Source organism: Notechis scutatus, chromosome 2 (genome assembly GCF_049901735.1).
Source record: "Notechis scutatus isolate UNSWTSFEM ecotype Mainland chromosome 2, rNotScu1.2, whole genome shotgun sequence".
In the NCBI taxonomy this organism is placed as follows: Eukaryota; Metazoa; Chordata; class Lepidosauria; order Squamata; family Elapidae; genus Notechis; species Notechis scutatus.
In genome coordinates this window covers 135401052-135415889 of record NC_142010.1, presented here as the reverse complement: position 1 = coordinate 135415889, position 14838 = coordinate 135401052, and the positions used below count along the sequence as shown (strand labels likewise).

Below are 14838 nucleotides of genomic sequence, written 5' to 3'. Positions count from 1 at the left end.
TTCCGCCAATAAAGGCGATCACGTGAGCGGAAGTGGACACGAGGAAAAAGAAGGAACGTTTACTGCTTGTGTAATGACGGTTCTCGATGCTTATTAGAATTGCATTAAAACAATGGGATGCCCACAACCGCGTCAACACAACTTCTTTTTCCAGCTCGTTTGAAAAGAAATTGAATTTTTCACACTTTGCTTTGTTTTGAATTCGATATAAACCTCGTATTGAAAAGGCACGCGTATTGTTGCCTTTTAGAGCTGTCCTATTAAAAAGATTCACTAGGAAGGGTCTTCTTGATACCAACGAGCATAGGAGCACAGCCTTGGCTTGTATAGGTCCTTCACAGTTCGTTTCTTAAAATGCTATGATACTTTTAGGCTTTATTATTCAATGGGTGCCAAAAGCTATCAGGAAAGTTTCCATATTCAGATAGTTGGAACTGTTTGTGGAAGTATATTAAGGAACTTTTTGTCATTTTCGATCAGGGATAGATTGCTTGGTCCCCTGCATGTTTAGCTCTAGCCCTCATCTAGATCAGGGGTCCCCAAGCTTAGCAACTTTTAAGACTTGTGGATTTCAACTCCCAGCATAGCTGGCTGAGGAATTCTGGGAGTTGAAATCCACAAGTCTTAAAGTTGCCAAGTTTGGATATCTCTGATCTAGATAGGTCAGATAATATTTATTTTATTTATTTATTTGATTTGCCAATTGCTTACAAGATAATAAGTGTATACATAGTTGTGAATACATGAAATGGGTACATATAAGAAAAATAAAAGAAGAATAAGAGAAACAATACTGTAGCTGTCATCCAAAAATAGCTGCCAGCAATGTTTTGATTCTTTTTCTATTTGCACATAAATTTAGATTGACAATAACTATCTTTGCTGACACTTCCTTTCTCACTGCTTACCCCATTAAATTCCTGTGAAAATAGAGATCCAAGTGAAGCTTTTTACAAGAGCAATGATTTCTATGTCGATACAGGTAGGATAGCTTTCTCCAAAATAAATATGCAGGTTACCTACTTTGCAAACAGTGCACCATATCGTGACAGAGAAATAGATTAAAGCAGGGGTCCCCAACCGCCGGTCCGCGGACCGGTACCGGTCCGCGGAACAACCCTTACCGGGCCGCTGGTTGCTGGGCGCCGCCATCTTTTTTTGGTAAAAAGCGCTTCCGGGTAGAAAGTTCACCGGAAGCGCTGTTTCGTCATAAAAGATGGCGGCGCCAGCCTTCGGTGAGCTTTTCCGGGTAGAAAGCCATTTCTGCCCGAAAAGCTCACCAGAAGCACTGGCGCCGCCATCTTTTATGACGAAACAGCGCTTCCGGTGACGTCACCGGAAGCGCCTTTTCGTCATAAAAAGATGGCGGCGCCCAGTGACGCCGGTACCGGGCCGCGGCGCCCAGCTGATGTCGGAACCGGGCCGCGGCGTCGAAAAGGTTGGGGATCCCTGGATTAAAGAATTAACTTAAGAGTCTTGGCCAACAGAAGGCCTGGCTCTGGTTGCTTTTTTAGATAATTCCTTACTTATCAGCCTAGATAGTGAGCCTTGTAGTATATGGTAGCTAAACAGACCTGAAACAGACTGATAGCGCACTAACAAATCGGATTACATCACTTTTTTTCCGGATCTGCATCTTAATTCATCAGATGTTGTTATATGGATGTAGATCATCGTTCGGATCTGATGAAATGAGCTGCAGTGCATGAAAGCCTATGTCTTTAGCCTAGTTACGTTGGGGTGAGAGGAGGAAGCGCTTGGCTGTGTTACAGGATGAGAGCAGTAGTGGATTGATCCACGATGCAACAGATCGGCGTACTGAATGCCTCTTTCATTTCGGCGGAGGGGAGATGGTTCCGTCTTGAGGTATTTCGGTGAAGATTTGAGTCGCAAATAGAATTGAATCAGGAAATACAAACGCAAAAAAAGGAGTGAATCTGAGCTTTGCGCCGCCACCAGTTTCTACGCCCACGAGCACAAAGAATGACATCAAATCGGACCGGTTGAGTTTGCTGTACCATTCAGTCTCTTTTTGCTCCGGAACGAACGTGACTAAAACTACGTCGAGCTCTAGCCCAAGCCAGAAGACGGTCCGGCGAGGAAGCAGAGGAAAAGGTGTGTTGTTTGGTCCCCCCCCCCAACCCTCGGATCGATCCCCGGCTGATCGGAGCTTTATAGGATCGATCCCCGGCTGACCGTACGCCTGAGTCAAGGACTGGGGTCGGCGCCCATTGAGTGGCAGATCGTTTCACCACCCGGCTCGGAGACGGCCAAGCGGGGCAAAACAACGCGCTCGTAAATTTCTGCGCTGGCAGAGGTGGCGTTATTGTGGCCTGGCCCGTGGGCTGACTGATTTACCGTCTCCGGTACCGGGGAGGGAAGGCGCTCTTAATCCCCCCGAATGCGGGGAGTGGGGTCTGCTGGGTTGCGCGTGTTCTCTGCTCCAGACGCAGAGGTGGCGGGGCGCTGCGCTGGGGCGGGGACGGGAGGATTCCGGCAGAGAAGGTAACGCGTGGAAAAGGAGTCTCTTCCGCGCCTTTCTGGCATCCCGGGAGCCGGGCTTCTCAAGTAGTTTCCTGCTTGCTGGCTCGCCTAAATCCACGCGAAAAGGCCAGGCAGGATTGCTCAAAGATGCTTTAGGAGGCCGTGTTGCCCTTCAGACGCTAATCTCCTTTTCCCTGCTGCTTATTTGTCTCCTGCGGTGGAGGACCATTACTGTGTGGGCCTTTCTTTGCTTGCACCATCCACAACTAAGATCCCTGTCAGCTTTGGCCTAAGGGAGGGGAGGGGGATGTATATGCAGTCCTTTCCTCTGGTGCCAAAATGTTGTGCCCCCCCCCCCCAGATTGTAGTTTTAGTTGGGGAGGGAGGGCATAGAAAGTCAGTGCCCGCCCACCCTCCTAGAGAATGAAATCTTTTGGGGAATATTAAAAAGGCCTGGTAGAATATTTCCCCTAAAGGAGAAATGGGAGGGGGGAATCTTAAGGGAGGCAGGAACCAGCAGCAGTCTACCAGCCCCAAGCAGAAACTGCATTTACAAATGCAGATTTGGTAATCCATTCAGAAAGACTGGTCCAGACAGAAACTCCAGATAAGCAGTTAGGTTGAGGAGATTTAGCAAACACCTAGGAATTGCATTTCCCCCTTTGCCTATAGAGCCAGCCATCACCCTAAAGGAATCTGACAACAGAATATTAAAGGACATGTTGTTGCCCAGGAATAGGAATCTTAAATACAAAACCCAAAGAAGGTATAAAATTTGGTTGTACCCTATGACTATTATTAAGTGTTGTACGTTATGATTCTTAATGAATGTATCTTTTCTTTATGTATACTGAGAGTATTTACACCAAGACAAATTCCTTGTGTGTTCAATCACACTTGGCCAATAAACTATTCTATTCTATTCTATTCTATTCTATTCTATTCTATTCTATTCTATTCTAAAACCAACCCACTCTCAACTCCATTTTGTTAGCTGACCCAGAACTGCACACTCTGTGTGTGTGTGTGTTGGTTCTGTTCACTAATAAATATAATCTTTCCAATTAGCCTCCATTTTATTCCCAGCTTGGAAGTGGACCTGGATTTTTCTTCCAACAGGAGGTTAATGAACATGTAGTTTGTCCACACCAAGTTTTAAAAAATTGACCTACGGGAATTTGTGGTAGCTGTGTACTGGCTAGAGACCAAGGTAGAAATAAAGAGAGTATTCAGATTTTCATTCTCAGCCATGAAGCTAAGTGGGTGGCCTTCAGCTAGTTACTGTCCATAGCCTTTCCTTCTTTACATGGTTACTGAGGGCAATGACAGCCTTGGGCTGCTTAGGGAGAAAAGGACGGGGAGATAAATATAAATGTCAAAACTGAGGATGCAGAGTTAAGCCATAATACCAGCTTCCTAAATTTGCCCCCCGGGCTTCAAGGGCTATAATCTCCAGCCAGCAGTATTAAAGGATGGGCTATAACCCTATCTTGAGTACACTAGCAGCTACAAAAGTCTGTGCAATCTGAAATGAATGATCCAGGGTACAATAGCCAGGAAAAGCAATGTGGAAGGACATTTCTTTCTTCTTTTCTTTTTATTTGAGATGTAGACTTTTGGAACCCATCAATCGAGTCAGGTAGAAAAACCATGAGTTTTGAATTAAGGAATTTTGAACCCTGAGTAGCAGGAAAAAAAATTGAATCTCAGCAAAAATCAGTTCGCATTTATTCCAATCTTTCTTCATTTCAGCTGTATATTGTAAGATAAAAACAGGACAATATAACTGCAGTTATTAAACAGAGCTTAGAAAATCTTACCAGCTGAAGGCAAATCATCCAGAGATTAACAATAGATTTCTTCTGTCCCCTTCTTTGTAATAGGTAGATTCTTTTTGCTATAATATATTTACAAACCTAGAAAAAAAATGCAGTAACCAAAAACTAAATCACTTTACTATACTCAGTAAATCTTACTTCCTTCCCCATCAAACTGGGAAGCTGAGCTCTTCAATATGAATCTATTATTGTTCCTTTATTTTCATTTGGAACTTTTTTCCTAAAATTGTTTTGTATTTTTTTCTTATTTTGCATTCACTAAATAAAGGCAAAATCAATAATAAATGTATTACCTCAACTATCCCCAACAACAAACGAAATTGTCAACATTTCACTTCAAAGATTTTTCTGTTTAATTAATAAAAACTCCCACACCCTGATGGTGATAGTGATAACATTTATGTTCTTGGAAGCAGTACAAAATTGATCTACCGCTACTTTTTTTTCTGGATGCTTGTCCAGTTTCCCCAATATCTTCTGGTAATTTTCAATCCAAGCAGGTTTGACCCTTTTCAGGTTTTAGGGGTCAGGGGAAAAGATCAGCCAAAAAGGGCTGGATGCTGCTACCTTTTAGATCCCTTCATTCTAGTTAAAATATTTTGTTTGTTTGTAAAATTTATTGACCACCCATCTTACCACAGGTGACTCTGGGGAGCTTAACATAATTTGTTCTTTTATTAATTTTAACATAGTGACAAGAAATGCCTGATACTTGATATGCAATTTCCCATTGTAATGCCAGCATTACAGCACACAAGCTCTTAGAATCATTGCCGCCTCCCCCATAGTGTTCCTCAGTTAATGTAGGGTTTTGTCTGTGAACATTTTTTGTGCATTTTCCCTCTGAACTTTTTCCCTTTCTTTTTAGAGCATGACAGCTCTTCTGAGGAGCCTGCTGGCTGCCTCAGAGAAAGCTGCCTGCATTGCCCAGCTATGTCGCCAAGAGGAGACACTCTTCAGCCTGCTCATCGAGGAGAAGAGAGGTGCAGACAAGAATAAGAAGTTCTTGCAGGACTTTAAGACATTGGCAGACGTGCTAATCCAAGAAGTCATCAAACATGATGTGGGAAAAGAGGTAACTGCTTGGAGAAGAGTTCTCTATGTAGTGAGAAACAAAATAAGATGAAGACTGGGCTGTATCCTAGAGCAGCGGTCGCCAACCTGTGGGCTGCGGCCCACTGGTGGGCCATGAGAAAATTTTGGTGGGCCGCAGAGAAATCTCACCCCCAGAGCACCCCCACAAAGCAATTAATCCAGGCTACACAGAAACACAAGGCTGCTCCGCCCACATGGCCCGCGGAAACCCTCCCTGCCCACTCACTCCTTACCCGGTAAACTTGCCTGCTAAATTGCTATTTTTCCTTTTTCCCACCATCATCTGTTCTGCTGTGCCGGAAGATTTAGATTAGCTAGGAATCAGGAAATGGTTGGATTTCTTGCTTTCTAGCTAGACTTTAGGACTGAAGGTTCTATTACTCACTGCAGACTCACAGCAAGCAAATTTTATGTGACAGATTCGGGTAGCCGATGGTAGATAGATAGATCACTGAATGATTCTGTGAGCAACTCAATCTGCCTGCTTTGCCTGATTTTGGGTAAAAGTTGCTCTTTTTTATAAAAAATTCAATATTTATATAAATATTTATAATATTTACATACAAGCCTTTCCCAGCCAGTCACATGACCACCAAGCCACACCCACAAATTAGGCCACGCCCACAGAACCGGTTAGTGGTCCCTGGGATCTAAAATTATGAGTTTGGTGGTCCCTGAGGTCCAAAAGGTTGGCGACTCCTATCCTAGAGGATTTAAGCACTTTCCTTCTCCAGTGTCAATCAAAGGGGCTTTTCTACTTTCTCTAAACCAGGGGTCTTCAAACTTGGCAAGTTTAAGACCTGTGGACTTCAACTCCCAGAATTCCTCCTCCAGTCATGTTAGCTCAGGAATTCTGGGAGTTGAAGTCCACAAGTCTTAAAACTTGCCAAGTTTGAAGACCCTTGCTCTAAACTCTCATATTCTAACGTGTTATATTCTAAAGACAAATAGCAACCAAAAGCAATGGCTAAACCTATTGCATTTGCAAAAGTAGGAGCAGATAGGAACTGAGAACGGACCTTGATCTATCACCCATTTGAATAATACTGTATATTCAGTTGTTTGTGGTTGAGTGCAATAGCTGTTCTCATGTATCCCAAACTCTTCACACATCATTTCTCACTCCTCAGAAAGCCACATAAAGTTGGCCTGCATTATTATTCTTACAGCACGGTGGAGGCAGGAAAGACTTAGAGATGCTGATTTGCTTAGGAGAATATTAAATTCGTGGTTGAACACAAATGGCTATAGCCAAGATTGTTAATTCTTCAGTCCTCGCTCACTCTGAAGTAAGATGCCAGGAATGGTACTCCAAACTGCCTGGGACTGAGGTGACAGGCAGCTGTCTCCTTCTCATCCAGAGGATCAACCTGAAACGGGACACAGCAGAATCATTGAACCCAGAATAGCTGTAACTTGGATCAGGCTTGTCAGCTAGGTTAAAGTGTACTTTCGTCTTCCTCCCTTCAGTTCCACTTTTCTTTCCTTACCCTTTCTCACTGTTGTTCACAGTTTCCAGAACTACAAGATCACATTCGTGGCGAGGAGTCCAACAAATTTGAAAATGGCCTTGGTGAGTAATCAGCACAGGGAGGAGGAAATGCCAACATATTCTCTAAAATAAACTTCCCCCAAATGGACTCCTTCCAAATGGGTGGGATTAAAATTTCCTCCTGGAACATTGGCTAAGAATTTTGTGTGTCCTTGCCCCATTACCTCTCTTGGAAGCTAGATAGAGCCAGGTTGCCCTTCTGACATGCTTGGTCCTCTTTTTGAGTAATCAAGTCATTCTCTTTCTCTCAGCTCCATTTTCTTCAGAGAAATATTTCCGTCACCTGTCCTAGGTTTACTCTGATGGCCTTTTGCAAGCTTTGTCCCTGCAAAGATCTCTTGCTCTTTATAAGAATCCCAGAAAATGGCAGAGAGACTTCCCATTTCAGGAAGAGCACTGACTAGACTTATTGGAGCTTCATATGAAGGGGGAACATGTCCCAAAATTCTCACTGTCATATAAATATACAATCAAATGCCTGGTGCCAGGATTTTTTTTTCCTTCTAAATCATGGCCATTTCCTTATTTTCCTTTCTAAGACAGTTTTCTTCATGTTAAGGATGTTCACATGAATTAAACTGCTACAACGTCCATTGTTTACTCACAGAGAATATGCCTAATGTCTGTATTGGGTGGAGCAATTGTTAGGGGTAAGGTAATATTTTAGAGTGTGCCAAGCTGCAAATTTTGCCCTATAAGGGCAAAAAAGGACAAGGCTTCTGTAGGTTTTAACATTGCTCTGCAGCAGAGGAAATTATCAACAGATTAGTCTTTTTTACTGCCAAGAAATACTGCACCTCCCTTCTTTTAAGCGTTTGTCAGAAGAGCAGAAATTCTACATGCTGTTACATCTGAGTATCCCATTTCTTGTTCTTTTTTTAAGTCACATCTCAAAAAACAACAACCTAAAGATAAATATTATTGATATAAACCATCCTGGGTGTCAGGTGCGAAGAATCAGGACCACACATTAAATTCCAGTTCAGCTGATTTATTGCTCTTGCTTATACACAAGAATCTAGTCAACTAACCATCAGCACTAAATTGGTGCTAGATAAGAATTCAAGAGGACTTAGACTGCTTGGGGAAATTTAACTACTCCAAGTTGATTCCTCTCAACTCCACCCCAGGCTCTGGCTGTCCTTCTCCTACGTTGGGCTGCATTACTGTTTAATTCAGTTGTAACTTGAAATTGACTGGCTAAAACATTTATCCTACATCTCATCCCATCTTCTATCTTTTCGCACACTTACTACAGTATGGGCTGTCGTAGCACAGACTGTGGTGGAAAAGGACAAGCTGTATCTCAAGGAAACTTCTCCATCATTATGGGACTTCTTAGAGAGCCTCTGATAAGCTTCTAATGAAACTTAAGGGTTCTTCCCAGAATGGTCTTAAGAAGTGCGGGCATTAAAATAATTCTGATTGCTTGACTAATATATAAGATTCTAGGAATAAATGTGAAAGGTCTCTCGATCAGTAGAGGGGCCCTCTTGAACAGTCTCTGAACTTTATTTGCCTTTGCAGGTGAGATTGTAGTGGTGCGGGTTTGCCCCACCCAACAGGAAACTGCTGCCCTGCTGCAGAAAGTCCTGGATCGGAAACAGATGGCAGCTGAATTGTTGGCATCCGCTGTTCATCAGGAAATAGTGCTTTCAGACCCAGCACTGGACAATGTGGATGTGACCATCTCCACAGAGAGCTTGGCTGTATGGATTGACCCCATAGGTAAATAGAATGGCGGATGAAAGTTGGGCACCGGAAGCCATTTACATACAGTCTTTCTCTAGTGCTGAGTTTTGTCTACAAGTAGTTGTCTACTTACAACCACAAGGGACGCGGTGGCTCAGTGAGTAAGACGCTGAGCTTGTCGACCAGAAAAGTCAGCAGTTGGGCGGTTCGAATCCCTAGCACCGCGTAACGGAGTGAGCTCCCATTACTTGTCCCAGCTTCTGCCAACCTAGCAGTTCTAAAGCATATAAAAATGTAAGTAGAAAAATAGGGACCACCTTGGTGGGAAGGTAACAGCATTCCATGCACCTTCGGCATTTAGTCATGCCGGCCACATGACATGACAATCGAGCCCAGCATTTCTATTGCTAGGCGATGCTGTTGTTAAGTTAATTTTGCCCTGTTTTAGAATCTTTCTTGCCACAATTGTTAACTGAATCACTGCAGTTGTTAAGTTAGTAACCTGGTTGTTAAGTGGATCTAGCTTCCCCTTTGATTTTGCTTGTCAGAATGTCGCAAAATGTGATCACATGACCCCAGGACACTATCATAAATATGAGTCGATTGCCAAGCCTCCGAATTTTGATCATTTGACAGTGGGGATGCTGCAACCGTCATAAGCATGAAAAACAGTCACTTTTTCAGTGCCTTTATAATTTTGAAGGGTCACTAAATGAACTTGTTGTAAGTTGAGGACTGTCTGTATGTGGTATGGACTGGATTATATAAAAGAGAGTTGAGCACTATCACATCCAGTCATGTTCCTTTCCAATAGTGATATTCCCCTGTCTTTCTGGGAGTTTTTTCCTAGCCTGTATCCCGTATACAGTACATTGATGAGTAATAGAGTTGATAATATTTTTAAAGTCTGTTCTAGTGGGGAGCACTCTGACATCTATTGTTCCGATGCTGAGTCTTGCTGAAGGAATGAAGGAATTCTCCCTTTCTTACTTTTGTCTTTTCAGATTCCACTAATCAGTACATTCGTGGGTGTGGCAGTGTGATGCCTGTGAATGGCATCTATCCATCTGGACTTCACTCAGCGCTTGTGCTGATAGGAGTATACAATCGTCATTCGGGAGAGCCTGTCCTTGGCATCATCAATGAGCCTTTCTTTCAGGAGGAGGTGGCAACACACAGGTAACAGTGACACCGTGGGTCAATCTTTCCTACATGGAACAATAGCATTGTGGGAAATCTTCCCTACAGGTTGGTTCTCCCACCAATTATGAATTATGAAAACATGCAAATACAAATAAAATATCTTTTTTTGAGAACAGCGTGGCCCCGGGTTATCACTTCTCCATACAGACATAAACTCAATACATATTTATCTTATACATTCTAATCCATATCTTATAACTATTTTCACAATTTTTTCAATAGCTTTTCCCTTTCTTTACTTCCTATAGCCTTATTTTAAATTATCTCATTCCTTTCTTAATTCAATTACATATCTTTTTCTAATTTTTAAAATCTTTCTAATCAATGTTTTTATACTTTCGTCTGTCCTGTTTACAATTTCATATTATCTTTTCTCATAAAACAAATTTTCTCCTGTAATTACTTGACTGGAGTGTAACACCTTTGTATCTTTTTTCAAATCTTATTTAAAAATTTAAGTTACATATTTACAGTTAAAACATTCATTTTCTAACCTCTATTTTATAACACATACCTATTTTCAATCGAATTCTGCTTGGTACATTCCCTTAAAATAAACACTAAATTCTTAAAAGAAAAAAGTATATATGTATATATATATCTGTGTATATATGTATAACAATAGTAAATGGAATAATTATTCTATTCAAGTACAGCTCTGCCATTAATATTAATAACAATCTTTTACATTTCTATTTCTTTTAACAAACATTATCTAGTAATATCAGTTGTCTTTCACTTTAATCATCTATATTTCATATTTTATTTATTACTGTCTTTAAATAAAAAACCAAACAATAGTTATTAACAGTAGTCAATAAAGTTATTATTATTATTCAAGTTCACCTTATCAACTGATAAAAATCTTCCATGTTTCTTTTCAGTTTTTTTAAACGTTCTTTTTAAATCATTGAGAGCCAATATATTCTCTTTACAAACAAATATTCCACTACACATCAATATAAATTTTTTCTATCACTTTAATCATCTAACATATTATATAACAATGCTATCCCATGCACCTTTACAGAATCCTCTCCTTAAGTTAAATTTTAACCATTGTCTCTGTGTCTTTTAAATAGGCTTATACCTTTAATTCTTGTACGTTTTTCCTGTACCTCTATATCCTGTTTCTGTCTTTTGTAGCTTCTTTTCCTTTCCCTCTTCCCTCTCTTCTTCTCCCTCCCCTTTTTATTCCCTTTTCTATCTGATTCTCCCTTCTGCAATCCTCCCTTCTGCTTCTTCCTGATATTATGATTACTTTTCAAATTACTTTTTTTTTGGTTGTTGCTTTTTTGGGGAGTTTTTAACTCCCTTTCCCCCCTTTCCCTTTTTTACCCCTCTTAAAATTGCTTGGTCATTGATGATGGCTTCTTCGTTGTCCCACCCTTCTTGTTCTGCCAGCGTTTCTTGTTGTTTTTCATAGTTCCAGATTTCCATTTCTAAAAATTGAAATACGAAGCCAAAAGAACCTCTTCCATCTTGTGCTTCTTTTTGTTCTTTAAGTCTCATTTTTAACTCTTCAAGGAGTGATGCCATTTTAAAGATTTTTAAACAACCCCCAGTTGATTTTATTTCATTTCATTAGGATCCTCCATCCAAAGTTCCAGGAATCATCCAATAATCCAAAACTGTTTCTTGCTTCTTTTCTCACTTTCTCTTTCCAGGGGCTTTGTTCTCTTGTAACAAAGTTTCAGGTACAATGTATCTTTTGCAAGCCTTGTTAAAATTCCATGATCAATTTTTTTTAAGTTCCAGGTAGTCTCCTCCATTTTCCAGATTCCACCCTCTTTTTTCATTTTTCTCTTCGCTGCTTTCTTTCTTTTTTTTTAAAGAAAGTTTTTAAATTATCCAAGAATCTTTATCCCTTTGACACTTTATTTTCAGCTAGAAATAGCCTATTAAGGTCAAAATGGATTAGTATCAATTTCTTATTGGAATCTCTTCTTCTTAATGTTCCAAGTCAGTGAAAACTGTCGATGTTAGAGGAAAAAAAGCCAATTCCGTTTCCTTTCCCTTTCTCTTTCGCAGCTTAAGATCTTTTTTAGGAATAGTATTAGTCTTTAAAATTCAAGTTCCAGGTACCTTAAATAGATGTTCTCCATTCAACCCGGTCAGTCAAACTTTCTCCTTTAAACTTCCTCCTGCACAATCTTGTCCGGTCGGGTTCTTCTTTGAGGTGGCCATTTCTGACCACCGCTGCAACCGCCTTTGGGAAAGGGAGTAATGGCCAGCCGAGGAGGAGAGATACGGCTCTCCTCAACCCCACTGACAGCTCCCCCTTCTTCACCACCTCTACGGGTGGCTTCAGCCCCGAATCCGGGCGACTCGGGGCACTCCAGCGGCGAGCATGGATCAAAACCGCGGACAATTGCGATTTCGGTCCGTCACCAAAGAAGCCCAAACCCGAAGTCGATTTCTCCCCTTCTTTTTATGGTACATCAACATGAATGGAGATGAAAGGTGAAGCAGGCTGAAGAGGGCCTAGGGCACAGATGGGCAACTGTGGGCTCTTTACAAATTGTGGACTTCAACACCCAGAATTCCTGAAGAAGTCCAGGAATTCTGGGAGTTGAAGTCCATTGTTCATAAAGGGCCATAGTTGCCCACCTCTGGCCTCAGGAATGACTTGAAGGATAGAGGAAGAACTGCTACCAAGACAACAATCAGACAAGTGCAGCTTGAGCCTATTTTGAGAAACTAAGTTGAGAAAATGCTTCACACATGTCCCTCCATATTTCATACAAAGATAAAAGGTGGGGGGGGGCATATTGAAATGTTCTTGCTATAGCTGTGACAATAAAAGTAGTCCTATGTGGCATTGGTTCCTTAGTCTGATCTACCTTATATGGCTGACACAGGCTTGGTACAAATTTACATGGTTGTTCTGGAGCTGTTTCTTTTCACTCATATTGCCCTTGAGTTGCCTGCTGATCTAGCACCTGCCTGCCAAGGGAGGACCTCCAATCACAGACTTTAGAGGGGCAATGGACTTATTTCTATAAGATGGACTTATCCAGAGAACGAGCCCCTGTTTGAAATGATCAGATGAATCAATATTTTTTATTTAAGGGAGTCGAATCAAAATGTAATCCCAGGAAGTATAACAGTATTTCATATTGCTTACAATATATACTCTTGGGCCACTGACTTCAGTGAGCATAAAACAATGGATACAAAAGTTATATTGGTGTAAGATGCAGTGAAGAAAGAAAGAAAGAAAAGAAGGAAAGAAAGATGGGAAAGAAAGAAAGAAAGAAGAGCTCAAATGAACATTCTTCTTTGGGCTTCTCTGAGCTTTTAAAAAAATCTGCATTTTGTTATACCTAAGGAGCAGCCCAGACTTTGTCACAGGTATAGCATATTAAAAATTCTAAATCTAATCTTAACATCTGGCTGACCGTGCAACCAACCATAATAATTTTACTGTTTTGAGAAAAAGCCTTGAGGGAATTGAAGAAAATGACTGAAGTCAATACTGTATTGCACAAGGATAATGCAGTGATTGGAAGAAGCAATGCTTCTGCCACAAAATCAGTGACGGTATGAAAATAGTTTACTGAGTGGTTCCTGTAATGTTCCCTTTTCTTTGCCTTTCTGTCCCAGCTTCCCTTTTCAAAACTAAACAGCAGCATTGTTCCTTCCATGCTTCTTCCTATCCTTGTGCAATATTGACTGCCACCTTGGTCACCTTCTTCAACTCCCTCATGGCTTTTTCTCAAAACAGTAAAATCATTATGGCTGGTCGCACAGCCAGCCAGATGTTAAGACTGGATTTGACATTTTTATCCACCTATCAAGGCCTTCCCACGGACCTGGCATAGGGAGATGTTATTTGATGGTGTTAAAAATATTGTCACAGGATGTAAGCTGTTCCAAGCAAAGCTGCCTTTTGCAATTGACCAATGGTGATTTTTGTCAGCGCTGATAGTCTTCCAATGGTGCTCCATTTGTTTTGTGGTTACACCCCAAAAGCTTATTATTGTTGATACCTACCTTTGCTTTCTTTATAATACTCCTGCCTCCTACTTTCCCCACAGTAGGAATCCTGTGAGGTAGATTCACCTCTGTCTTCTTAGTGTTGTATAATGGTGGGCTCTTTTCTTAGCAAAGCTACCCTGACCTTCTCTCTTTGGCAGGTGGCAGAGCAAATACCACTGGGGCATTTCCTATGGAAGCACCAAGCTAAGCTCGCTGAGCCAACCCCGGCACCAGCCTTCCTCCTGCGTGGTGCTGAGCAGCAATGAGACCACTGTGTTGCAGAAAGCGCTGGCCCCTCTATACGGTGAAAGGCTCTGCTTTGCTTCGGGTGCTGGCTACAAGATGCTCTGTGTCGCCCTGGGCCTTGCCGATGCTTACGTGCTTTCCGAAGGCAGCACCTTCAAGTGGGACTCGTGTGGGCCCCACGCCATTCTGCGAGCCCTCGGGGGAGGCATCATCGATCTTTCAGCAGCCCTGAAGGTTTGGCGTGCTGGGCAACACAAGAATTTGCCCGAACTGACCTATAACAAGCCCATAGAGGGCGCTGTGGGTGCTGAGCGCTGGGCAAATCAAGGAGGGCTTATAGCCTACGTCTGCCACAAGCATCTCGAGGCTGTGATGGTCACACTAGCAAATGCGACATATACTTTCTAAAACACATCAGTACAAATTAGTGGGAGCAGGGGTGGGTTTCTACTGGTTCTGTCCACCTCTGTAGAACCGGTAGCTCTGAAGAGCAGCAGACATAGAACCAGTTCTATGTCTGCTGAGGTTTTTGCCCATCCGCCCACCCAGGCTCTTACCTGACCTTTATTTCCTGATTTTTCAACTTCAGCTGCCATGCGAGACACAGCTGCAGTTAAAAAAAGCAGGAAAAAAAGGGCTTTTTGAAAGGCTGCTTCTCTGCACACAGCATGCTGATGACGATTTACAGGCAAGTGCCGGGGCAGCTGCAGGGAAGCACATCGTAAATCACCGAACCTCGTAAATGAC

At 41.9% G+C, this 14838-nt stretch overlaps 1 protein-coding gene across 4 annotated transcripts; it reads left to right on the top strand.

The window, feature by feature from the left end:
- Positions 1 to 1799: 1799 nt before the first annotated feature.
- Positions 1800 to 14838, top strand: INPP1 (inositol polyphosphate-1-phosphatase). 4 transcript variants are annotated; one of them, XM_087956304.1, is made up of 6 exons: positions 1800 to 2115; positions 5191 to 5397; positions 6930 to 6990; positions 8497 to 8697; positions 9666 to 9840; positions 14004 to 14838. In XM_087956304.1, exons 2-6 carry the CDS (start codon positions 5194 to 5196, stop codon positions 14497 to 14499), a joined length of 1137 nt encoding a protein of 378 aa, XP_087812430.1. In that variant the 5' UTR covers positions 1800 to 2115; positions 5191 to 5193; the 3' UTR covers positions 14500 to 14838. The 4 variants fall into 4 exon arrangements, with proteins under 4 accessions (XP_087812430.1, XP_087812431.1, XP_087812432.1 ...); XM_087956305.1 differs by lacking the exon at positions 1800 to 2115 and adding an exon at positions 2195 to 2317; XM_087956306.1 differs by lacking the exon at positions 1800 to 2115 and adding an exon at positions 2346 to 2366.